The 12,622-nt window shown below is 28.5% G+C and overlaps 1 protein-coding gene across 1 annotated transcript; it reads right to left on the bottom strand.

The window, feature by feature from the left end:
- Window positions 1-273: 273 nt before the first annotated feature.
- Window positions 274-1,403, bottom strand: LOC122593308 (zinc finger protein ZAT10-like). The gene has a single exon (XM_043765701.1). The coding sequence runs from the start codon at window positions 1,258-1,260 to the stop codon at window positions 523-525; it is 738 nt and encodes a 245-aa protein (XP_043621636.1). The 5' UTR covers window positions 1,261-1,403; the 3' UTR covers window positions 274-522.
- Window positions 1,404-12,622: the final 11,219 nt, after the last annotated feature.

Below are 12,622 nucleotides of genomic sequence, written 5' to 3'. Positions count from 1 at the left end.
TCATTCATCACCATATGTGGTGCATGCCACAAGTAATTAAAATACTATAAATTAAATTATTTTTTACAACAAATATTAACCGTTAAGATTTAGTTTTTTTTTTAGCTTCTACTTACTAAATTAAACAGCATAATAATTAAGTTCACCCGAAAACTCAAAAGAAGCAATGTATTCACCTCCCATTAACCTAAAAATTGCTCTTGAAAGACAATAAAAAGAAAAAAATTGACCTATCACTTTAATTAATATAATATAGATAGATAAAAGATTAAATAAAATAAGATCACATTTCATATATATTAATGTCAATGAATCAAATCAACTGTATAGTACTAGCAACTAAATGAACATGACACAAGAAATTCTATTTTCTATGTACAACATCCATCTATTCTATTCTTTCTATTCTAATTCAATCTTTAATTAAAAAAAAAAAAGTATATAATTCAAAATAAAAAAAATACAATAAATGAATTTAATGATGATGCCATATTTTCGTATTATGAACTTTTGTAGAGACAATTAATCGGCGATATAATTAGATAAACGCGGTTTCTTTGTAGGCAATGGACTTTCAACTTCTTGTTCATCAGTAGTCAATAGTTGACTTTTCTTCCCACAGTCAACGCTCAACCCCATTTGGAAGTCAGGAAAAGCAGGCAAATTGAGGTCAAATCCACGCGGCTGGTGGCTTTGACTTGACGTGGTGGTGGCGCCGCCGTCGGAATTCGTGGCGGCGCTTCCAGGGGTACCATCGTAATGTCTCCTTTTATGACCACCTAACGCTTGACCGGTCGGAAAACTTCTGTGACATATAGAACATTCATGGGCTCGACCACTTGGTTTCAAAACCGATGAATTTGACGGTGGACTTACGGTGGCGGAATGGTGGTTGTCATGATCTGGGGTGTTTTTCCGGTGACTAGCTTTATGACCACCTAATGCTTGATAAGATTGGAATTCCTTGTTACACACGCTACACTTGTGAGAATTGTTGTCTTGGGTCGTCGTCGGAATTGTGACGGCGGCGGCGGATGGGCTGCCGCGGGCTAATAACATTAAGCAAAAAGCTAAGTATTCTTCTTCAGTTGGTTTTTCAGGCATAATTAGCTGGTTGTCGTTTAAGTTGGTTCTTGGTCGTTTAGATCGTTTGCCTTTGATGGAAGAATCTTGGACGGGGGTGGTGGTGTGACGGTGGAAAGACGGTTGTTGTGGCGGCGGTTGTGGTGGTGTGGTTGTGTTGAGAGTTTCGAGTGCCATTTGTTTGGGTTTTTGTTTGAGTGATAGGAGTGAAGAGTACAATTAAGGGTGTGAATATATATATAGAGATAGATATAGATATATAGTTGCGTGAGGGGTGACGGTGAGAGTGTTGTAGAGGTTAATCTTTACTTGGATAGAATATTGGTGAATATATATATACACATAGATAATGAATTAAAATAAGATAGATTATTATTATAAATCTATGAATTAGTTGTGAAATGTGGCGGGTACACGTTGAGTAGTTGGGTGGTGAAGTCGGTCAAGAGTGGGAGTGGAGTAGGGGATAACATAACATAGACTTTTTTTTTTTTTTTTTTTTTTTTTTCAATTCCATTCTTTTTCTTTGACAAATATTACATTATTCTAGATATATTCTAGATATAAATTTAAATTTGGTTTGGTTTCATAATTTAGAAAATTTATTACTCGTACTATATACTAGATTGGTGTCCATACAATGCAGCAATTGTAATGGCGACGATGATGGTGTGATTATTAACGTAAAAGTAATTTTATTACGGCTGGAGATGTGATGAAATTGTTATGTGGGATATGAAATGGGGGGAGGAGCGGGGGAACTTTGAGTTAAGGTTTTTGTTATGTATTTCTGCGTAAGAAAAAGATAGATGTTGAATTTTTCTAAGGGCATTTTAGTCACAATCTATATATAAAATAGAAATAATAATATATTAAGATGGAGGGTAAATATGTCATTTCAGGTTTTTAAAATTAAGGAGGGGGATGAGAAGTTTGTTTTATAAAGGAGTATAAATTTAAAATGTTAACAAGATTTTTAATACAAAGTTTACTTTATTTTTAGCTCTTTTATGGTACTACTGATAAGTATATATTAACATAATATAATAGTTATTTAATTTTTTTTTTTTTTTTTTAAATTATCAGTGATTCGTTATGTTGGTACGCTTCTAATAATAATAACATAAAAAATGTAACTAAAATAAACTAAATAAAGACGTAAACTTTAGATTAATAAAGTAAATTTTGGGAATTTTGCAAGATTGGTTTCGATAAATTATTGTTCACAATAAAAGAGAGGAAAGGGAAAAAAGTGGTGCGATAGAGGGTTAATAGGGCACGATGACTTGTGAAATGGTCAAATGAAAACAAAACGTGTTTATTTTCTACTACTTAGACTTTTTCATTTTGACATATGCAGTAAAGTGTAAACCATGCTTCTACCACTAATCCTCCCCCCTATGAAAATTAGCAAAACTTAATTTTCCAAATACGTTCAAACACATAAAATTAGAGATTGACCTTTCCTTTTTATTATAGTTCTAGAAAGTTAGCGTTCTATAGTATATATTTCGTTGCGGAGTTAAAATCGAGAAAGACCCATAAACAATATTACACTTCTTATTCCAAACATTTGATAAAGTTTTCTTAAAATTTTTGAACCAAATTAACTATATATCAGTTACATGCACTATAATTAGTTTTTTGATAAATTTGGTAAAGTTATTAAATACTCGTAGTTAAAAGGATATAAGTTTTCGTAAATAATAATGAAAAAAAGTATACAAATTAATAACAAAATGTTGATGCACTAAAAAAACAAAAAACAAACCTCCCCTAACAAACTAGAAAATAGTTTTGACCAAATAAACATCCATAACAATCTAGACAAAATGTCGTGTTGTGTATGATGCACATATAGTGCGTGACGGGTTGTTAAAAATCCAAACTTCATTTAATAAGGGCTTATTGTTTTTCACAAAACTAAAAAAGATAATTATAGTATTGATATAATTAAAGTATACATATTTATAAGCTAGCTTGGAGTGACATCTTTCTGTCATGCATCATGCATGCAAGTTATGATTTAAATTCGATTATTAAAAACATGATAAACGAATTAATTAAAAGCATGTTAATTGTTAAAAATAGCTTACATCATATCGTTTTTTTACTTTTTTATTAACCCATATGATAAGCATTTCTATAAAGTTGATTAAATTCGGAATGAGTTGTTTTGGATAACTACGTTTTTTTGTTGAGGTGCAACGCATTTTGCCAAATATATGTTGAGTTGTTGACACTTGTCCTTTATATAACGTGCTTAATTTCTAAAGCATAAGTTAAGGCCTAAAAGTAGCATATGTAAATCCTAACACATTTAAAATATCGTTAACAAAAACAGAAGTAGTGTTTTTGTCTAAAGTACGAGTAATTTAATTTTTGAAATCGTTTTAATATTATTTTTTAAGGCAAATGTTACTTGTTATTTTTGAGTTATTGAACTGTCGACATTTGTGTTTGAACAAGAAATTTCTGAAAGGCAAAGCTTTTTTTTCTCTCTCTTTCATGAACCACTAGAATAAAAATTGGGTAAATTGCACAAAAAGACATTGAAGTTTGTTGATTTTTAAATTTAACGTATCCTACTTTTTTTTAGCAATAAAAGGTATCCAATTTCTTGAAACTATAAAAACAAACTTATTAATATTATTAATAATATAGTTAACAAGAGGTGAGTTAACCACCGTTAAAAAAATATTATTTTAAAAAAAAAAAAAATATTTTTTTTAAAAAAAAATAATACTTTTTTTTAAAAAAAATTTTTTTAATAATTTTGATATATACCTTTTATTGCTAAGCAAAAAGTAGAACAACTTAAATTAAAAAACTTCGATACTTTTTTTTTTTTGCAATTCATCCTTAAAAATTTGTTGGCAAATTATTTTACTTTTAATTAACTGGAATGATAGAATTGAGTTCTTACTAATTAATAAAAGGAAAATGCGGAAAATGCTAAATACATCATCCGTATCAATCATTTATTGAACTTTGGTCCATTTAGTGAAAAAAAAAATCACTATAGCTCGCTAACGACTAACAACAACAAGAACAAGACTACTTAATCTTTACAAGTGGGATATGGGGAAGGTTAAATTTTAACCGTTGTCTCTATCCAAAAGTAAAAAGACTATTTCAATCCCATAAGGACCTCGGACGGTCGGACCAAACGGAAAAAAACTCACGACTATATTATTGCTAAATCCGGAGAGTGGCCCTTACTTTATTGGATATGTTTTGATGTGAGAATTTATTGGATATGACTTATAAGACAATCGTAAGCTAGCTAGCATCGTTCTTATCGTTACTTAATATCAATATTCATTAATGAAAGTTGTTGCGTTAAAAACTCTTTGTAACTATAATAACGTTTAGTTTTTTGCATGCAACTTGTATGCATAAATCTCTAAAGATGAAGAACATTTTTCCTTCTCTCTTCAATACGTAAAATGAAAATGTCTTTGTTTGACCAGTTTGTTTTGACAATTTTGATATGTTAATAACAAGTGCCTTTGTTTGACAAGTTTGTTTTGGCAATTTTAAACATGACTTAAGGTATGTTTAAAACAAAAAATTTATACTATATTTGATTTCATCTCATTTTCTCAAAAAAATAATTAATATGATTTACCCGACTTACCTTTCTCTTGTATTCACAAATTTAATATCTACACCTAATACCTATAATACCTATAATAAAATTATTTAACCATTTCTCCCTCAAGGTCAAATAGCAATGATTTGAAGCATTTCTTTTTACACTATTTTGGAAATCCATCAAAATAATGCAATACCCAGTGGTGGAACTAGGATTCCTATTGACCCGTAGCACGAAATTTTTTCACTAGCCTCATACCAAATTACCAATATAAAGTAATCTTAACGACTAAATTGTTACGATTTATAATCAACTTTTTAACAATATTTTGCTATTATAGCGTTTTATAAGAGTATTATCACTTGTGTTAGTTTTTGTTTCTAACTTAATGGTACAAATACATCTCTATAAGTTTTATTGTTATAAAAACTTTCAAAAATTTAGAGTTATCCACATTGACGGGTATTCCAAATTTATTTTTCCCGTAGCACCATTAAAAAAATTTAAGTATATCAAAAAAGTTTACACTAAATGGGTTGAACGGACCAGTAGCCTGGCTACCCTCTTATGAAGGTAGTAGTTCCGCCAATGGCATTACCCTTTTTACATCAATTACTACTTTTACATTCATATATAACCACACAACGCTAGCGCCACCACCGTCACACCGCCAGTAACACATGTTGCTTTTGTTGCCACCATCATCATCACACCGTTGCACCGTACATGCTTATAACGTATATGTCCTAATCGATGTATATGGTTTATATATTTCAAGTAATAGGCACATGTCTAGTAGTTCTTATAAAAAGTTTCCAAAATGTATTTTATTGCATACTGTCTTAGAAAGGTACTAACTACGAAATGATTACATTCTCATGAGACAAATATTGATTGAATTTTTTTCTACAAAATTATTTACGAAAAGCCCATCATATATTGTGTTAACTAATTCATGTTAAAAAGCTTGAATATATATTCAATCTATACCCCTCGATAAGAACATTTATCACCATAGATTTGTAAGGGTAAACACCATATCACTATAGATGTACGTAATTGAATACATATGGTCACTACTAAATATGTAGAAATAACTCGAACTTAAAACCTATTGTGAGCAAACATATCTCATCGTCAATTTCATCGGGTGATGGTTGGGAGTAAAATTGATAGTACTAAAAAATACATCCAATTAATAGAACTATTTTCAGGATATATTATTTTTCTTCTAAAAAATCTATTCTCATATAAAGTATCTTTTACGTGCAGTGTTAATGTTGATTGAGTTTTAAACTATTACTAGCAAATTCTATTTTTAATATAAAGTCATAGTGCCATACACTTTGCGCCCCTTTCAATTAAATGACATGTGTATTTATCTTTATAAATTAAAAATATTATCATTTTCTATATTTGCCGGTATAAAATATAATCATAAGAGTATTATGGAGTAGACTATACTGATAGTGGTTGTGTGCTTTGAGGTAGTTGTGTTTCTTCCAGGGCAGGCTATCTAGCTATTATCTAATTCCTGTCATTTGGAAAGCATCTACAGCTAGCCACCAGTTAGGATACCTTTTATCTCCTTATCATTGCGCTCCCCCTTTTCACACTTCAATTACTACACTAATCCTCATAAAATAGGATTCCTGATATTATTTTCTTATTTAGTGCAAACTATTTTAAAAGGGGGTGATATATTTATAAGACTATAACAAATTTTGTCCATCTATAACAAATGTGCATTGTATATTACGCAGAACACGTATTGATGTAGATGTCTAAATAATTTGTACATTTATCACTCCCCATCTTAAAAAGGTACGAAATGATAACATTCTCAAGAGACGAGAGATACAATATACATTATCTTAACTGATTAGACTAGATATACTTTTGTAAAATGAATTTTTAAGTTAACCTAGTTGATGAAAAACATTTATCATCTAGGCATTTGGGAAGGCAAACTCGTTCAGGTCATTATAGGTGAGCATCTCTAGATATGACTAAGATATGCCTCAAATCCAAAACTTTTTATGAAAAAACAAAGTAAGATATGCCTCAAACCTGAAACTTTTTATGAAAAAACAAATATCTTTATTTGTCATTAAACCATTTTTGTGATGTTTGAGAGTAATGTTATATAGAACGAAAAAATAAATCTAATATCGAACTTATATGATTTTTACATTAGAACATCCTGATCAATTAAAATGTGGTTGCGACAAAAACGAGTCCATTATTCGTGTCGGATTTTTGGCACGATTTACGCCGATCACTACTTTACGTGTCAATGATTAATTAGTATTAAACATTTTAAGTTTAATGTTCAAAAAAAAAAAAACATTTTAAGTTTAATTTTCTCGTATAAGCAATACCCAATATATATAAATTTATAATTTATAAAGGAATTAATTTGTTATTCCGGGATGTCGAGTGTAAAAACTCAAATTAACAAAATTTAGAAAAATAAAAGAAGCTATTCGAATTGTGATTTTTATTAATAACTTTATAAATAAATTGTACAGTAAATATATAAAGTGACCTATATACTATACTAGTCTTAATACTCGTACGATATACGGTAGCTGTATAAATTGTATCATAAACCACTGTTGTTCAAAAAAAAGAATGTATCATAAAGAAATTTGAATATGCTATATACATGATTAGTATGTATGAAATAAACTGTGGTTAAAGTAAACTGATGATCGAAGTTAACTAATAAACAGTAATGATAAATATAATATATGTTTAGTTAGAGCTTTGAATTTACCTTAAATTTTCACAATCACATTAAAATCGAAACTCGTAAGCATAGTGGATGACGACATATAGCCTTATAATTTCATATCGTAAACTCAAAAATTTGAAGTATTCATGTTAATAACTTATTATAAGTAATATAAGTAATAAGAGTTAAAAAACTGAGAAAGAATAAGAAACAATTTTAATAATGAGAAAACGATCAATCAAATAAGGTTATAACGTGTTTTGTATCTATAAACCAAGAGTTAGAGTTTAATTCTAAGTCTAATAAGGAATTTGAATTTATATACAATTAAAAAAGCTAATTTAAATAAATTAAAAAGATACGTGTCGATTAAAAATTACGTCACGTGTCATTCAAGAACATCTCAATCCTATTTTAGTTTAATATAGTATTAATGCACGTACGATGTATGGATTATATAATATATGATGATACAATTATATTTATATAGAGAAATAGATAATATACGGCTATTAGAGTATTAGATACCTAACTTTGCATACAAATCTTTTCACATATTGTATGAAACCTCATGAAATTTATAATATATATTTGTTTAATTAGATGTTTAAAACTTAACATATATCTTATCTTGTAAAATAATTGTGTTCTGTATTAATATGTTAGTTGTTAACATTATTAATTTTTTTTATAAATCATATATATGAAAACTTAGTATAATCATGATAATTATAAAATATATAATTATTAATGAGATATATATATTAAATCTACAGATTAGTATTTGATTACAATTAAGTAATTATGAATTAAGATTTTTTTTTTGGTTACACCAAAATGACACTTGGCGTACAAAGAATACGCCAAGTTTCAATAAAAAAAATTTTTTAAATTAAATCTAAAGAAATATTAGTATCTGATTACAATTAGGTAATTATGAATTAAGTTTTTTAACTACACCAAGAGTGACACATGTCGTGCAAAGAATATACCAAATATCGATATAAAAAATACACAATCATGTTTTAGTATATTGGTAGATTAATTATACCTTAACTTATATAAAGTTTAGTTTTAAGGACGAAACTATCAAAAATATAAAGCGATAAAACGTAACTTGTATACATAGCAATAACAAGAGTATCTCGTAACCGTTTTTGAATCTCTCCGTGGCCATGTTAAGTCTACCAAGATTTGAATCCTGAACCTCTTAATATATCAGATCATCTTAAAGTTGGTCAGTATGAAATAACGTATTAATGTATTATGTGTATTCAATTTAATATAATCTAATTTAATTTAGCTTATAAATTATCTAAAGTAAGCTTCAACCATTTGATTGAATCATAATCATAACATACTGTAATTTGACTTTGTTTCATAGATGGATTACAACTTACAAGCTTGATGCTCGGGAACTAATTCTTCCAATAATTCATTAAGAGTCAACCTATAATTGGCAACTTATTGTTATGATGAACAATAGAAACTTAATGCGGAAAAAAAGACGTAGTTGTCAATAATTAAAAATATTTATATTCCTAACTTACATAGTTCGAATATTACGAGTATATTTTAACACAAATTAAAATGTATGAAAATCTAATGTAGCCGAGTAATCTAAAGTGTAACAAAATGTATGTACTTTAATTGAATGATACTTGTTTCTTGTGGTAGGAAATTAAAATGGCTTCCCACGACTTTTTTCTATTTGTTGGGGATTTTTATAAGTGGTTTGTTTTCTATGGCATCTCATAACGATTGGTGTTAATGTACGAGGTCGATCATAATGTATATATCATCTTTGTGTTGAGTGAAAAACGAATGACGTGTCACAATGTAATTTTTTAATTTTTTATTTTAAAGGTGTGGATCATTTGCTCGTAGTAGGAGGATAAACCCCCAATTAATTAAACCGCCTGAAGGCACGACATTTAATTGGGGTAAAACTCTGCCCCCTCTGCAGGACTCAAACTTGCTTCACTGGAAGACTTTATTTATGAAATACCTTGAAATGTCCTTCTTATGTCTCGAACTCGAGACCCTCGGCAAGAAAAACTGATACTGAACAATTGAACTATAAAGAAAAGTACGTGTCACGATGTAATTAGTATGTTAAGACTCCTCAAAAGTTATATTATCATAATTCATCAATCATAAGGTATTAATCCTGACTGATAATGGTGATAATGATATAGACATATAGTGGTCATGAATTATTTTATTTTTTCACTTGTATCGTTTATATATAAATTAAAAGTATTAAATGATTGTACGAAATGAATTATTAAAGTAGTACATGATAAATACGGCTATTTACTATAGAAATCATAATAAGTAGATGGGAAGGATATGTTGAATTAATTGGTACCAGAAGTGAAAACAGTGTTTACAACTTTACATATTAAAATTTTTTTAATGATTTAACAGTATTTAGGTTTTTAGATTCTTCTGTTTCTAGAAAAAGAAAAACAGCCAAAAATTTGAAAGCTAATATAAGATGGTGATAAACAATGAATTAATGACAGAGTATTTTTACTTAAATATTTGTAAAGTGAAAGATGGAATATAAAATGATTCTTATTCTACCTAGCTAGTTATGGATAATGAAGTAATGAACGCCATGTAATAAGTTGCGTCTTTTAACGCTTCATTTTATAGATATTTGACAGAGTCAAATAATTTGACATGAAAAAATTATTACTAAAGCTCCCTTAAAAACTGAAAATTAAGTCGAATGTAGCTATATGGCGTGTCTCATAAAAACTGACAAATAACAATCGCATTACTCAACAGATCATATAAAATCAAATTTCTTATTGATAATTTGATATAAATATTTAATAAATAATTTTAACCATTTTGATACATATAGTAAAACTGTTTATTAGTAGATTATAATTACATGAAAAAAATTTTTATAATGCATGTGTTATATATAACATATCATTATATGGGGTTTGTTAGATATACTTCATAGGGTTGTATTTAATGTGCATAAATTATTTGTACATTTATCATAAAATTCAAAGGTAAACTTTTAATATGAAATATACAAATTTTTTATACATGTTAAATATAACTTTTAAAGTTGTATTTAACATTTCCCTTTCATATAAACTTTATAGCTATACGATATATAATTTTTTATACTTATAATGGAAAATGGGTTGTTACTAACAAACACACCTAAATTTTTTTAGTTAATGGGCTTAATTAATTAGACATGAAGGAAGGAAAGTGAAATGGAGACGGAAAACTGAAAAAGGAGTGGAGTAGTATAATGGCACGTGGAAGTTATGTTAGGTTGAAAGTGCCACGTCATTGGAGTTCCGTCGCGTGTATTGTCGATTGATTGTTTGGCAGCAAGTTATTGGTTGGAATATACGCCATACATTTACATAACTTTGTATGTATTCTACTCACACTTTGCCACCCGATCATCACTTGCTGACCTCCTAATCCTATATTCATTTCATTTTGTTTTCTTGTGAGTAATATTTGCATAGAGGCTTGCAAACCCGACTCTTGTCATAAGTTTTTACAAAAATTTATGAAGGTTAATTGGTTGTTATTTATAATAACTTTTGTTTTATTATTTTAAATTAAATGTATCAAAAACCAGCGGTAATTTTTTTCCGAATAGACTTAGCATTTTCGTACACTCTTAAAACCAATTATACCCTTATACAATCAACGAACCTAAAAACTAGCTAACATGGTCAATCAAAAATACACTTAATTTACAAGATATATATATATATATATCAACTACTAACATAATTACTATTAGTACACTACATGGTCCTTTAATTTTATATCAATTTTATTTAAATTAATAACTTATACTACTACTTGTCACCGTCGTCACCACCAACAACCGTCGTCATCACCACCACATCATCGTTATTAACAATAACACCATCCTGTAGTATGATCATACTAGTATCCATATATCTAGTTTTTTCTTGTAAATATATGACTTGTATTATTTTTTTTGTTACATCCTTTATTACTAGCTTCAGCTGTTTGTGTATGAAAAATAATTAATAGAAAATAATTAATTAACACGTTTATGGTGTTTGTAATAATTATATGTTGGGTTACTTGTACATATATACATGCTCTATGAGCGAAGTCACTAGCTCAAGCTGTATTTATAAATTAAATATGACACGTCAACTAGTGGTCGACATAGCATATATATAAAAAGTAGTATTAATTTTTGCAACGGTAAAATTCGTGGCATGATGTAGTGGTCAATTCGTTCCGTACAATAAGCAAAAGAATTGGATCGCAGGATAGAGATTCTTTAAAGTTCAAGTAACTTTATAGATAAAGTTAAAAAAATCTTAATCCTTAAATTAAATAATTCAAGGGTTAAAATCAAAAAATGATTTTTTTAATCTTAACCATTGCTTTTAATGCAATGATGAAAATCCCATAACTTTTTTAAACTTTAAAGAATCTCAATCCTGGATCGCATTCCTTCCTTACGCAAGTATATATCTAACCATACAAAATTATAAACTTATTTGTGAGGCAGACTAATTAAGTACTCATCAGCTCCAGAATAGATTTAATATAGGATCATGCATATCGAGTTTTGTTTCAAGACACTGAATAAAACATGTCTTTTATAATTTAATTATTAATTTCGTATAGGTTTTAAATTCACTCGATAAAAGTCTACTGTGTCGACAATGCAATGTGTTACATGTATTAATTTATGCATGAATCAAGTTTATTACACACGTGTCACCTACTTTAAAGTGTATGTGTAAAACTGAAAATTTTATATCTACGTGGTCTATGTAAAGTCAAATAAGATATGGTTGGTCAAAGTTTGATAATGTATACATAAACGGCACAAGTGTATGTAACACCTGTAAGTAATACCAAATCGTGTGCAAAGGCAAAGGTATGGTTTGAGGTACAAGTAAACATGAGGTCATGCGTTACGTTTCTTTCCTATATGCTTCTTCTTACTCTCTTCGCTTTTGATTTCCTTATCATTTCTGGTGTTAACAGAAAAATATAATTAATTACTGTTTGGACATTGACTTACATCCAAAATGTTTTTGAAACTCTTAGTTAACTTAAATCTAACCAAATAAAAAATAAAAAAAAAATTGAATTTTATGTATATGGTATTCGACGTTTGTTAGAAATTGAATTGAAGTTCTCTATATCGAAAATCATAA

Source organism: Erigeron canadensis, chromosome 3, assembly GCF_010389155.1.
Source record: "Erigeron canadensis isolate Cc75 chromosome 3, C_canadensis_v1, whole genome shotgun sequence".
Lineage (NCBI taxonomy): Eukaryota > Viridiplantae > Streptophyta > Magnoliopsida > Asterales > Asteraceae > Erigeron > Erigeron canadensis.
This window is presented reverse-complemented; position numbering and strand designations above follow the sequence as displayed.

What these genes read in the sequence shown, in the direction of transcription:
- LOC122593308 (XM_043765701.1), bottom strand. Translation starts at nt 1,260, where the DNA reads ATGGCACTCGAAACTCTCAACACAACCACACCACCACAACCGCCGCCA.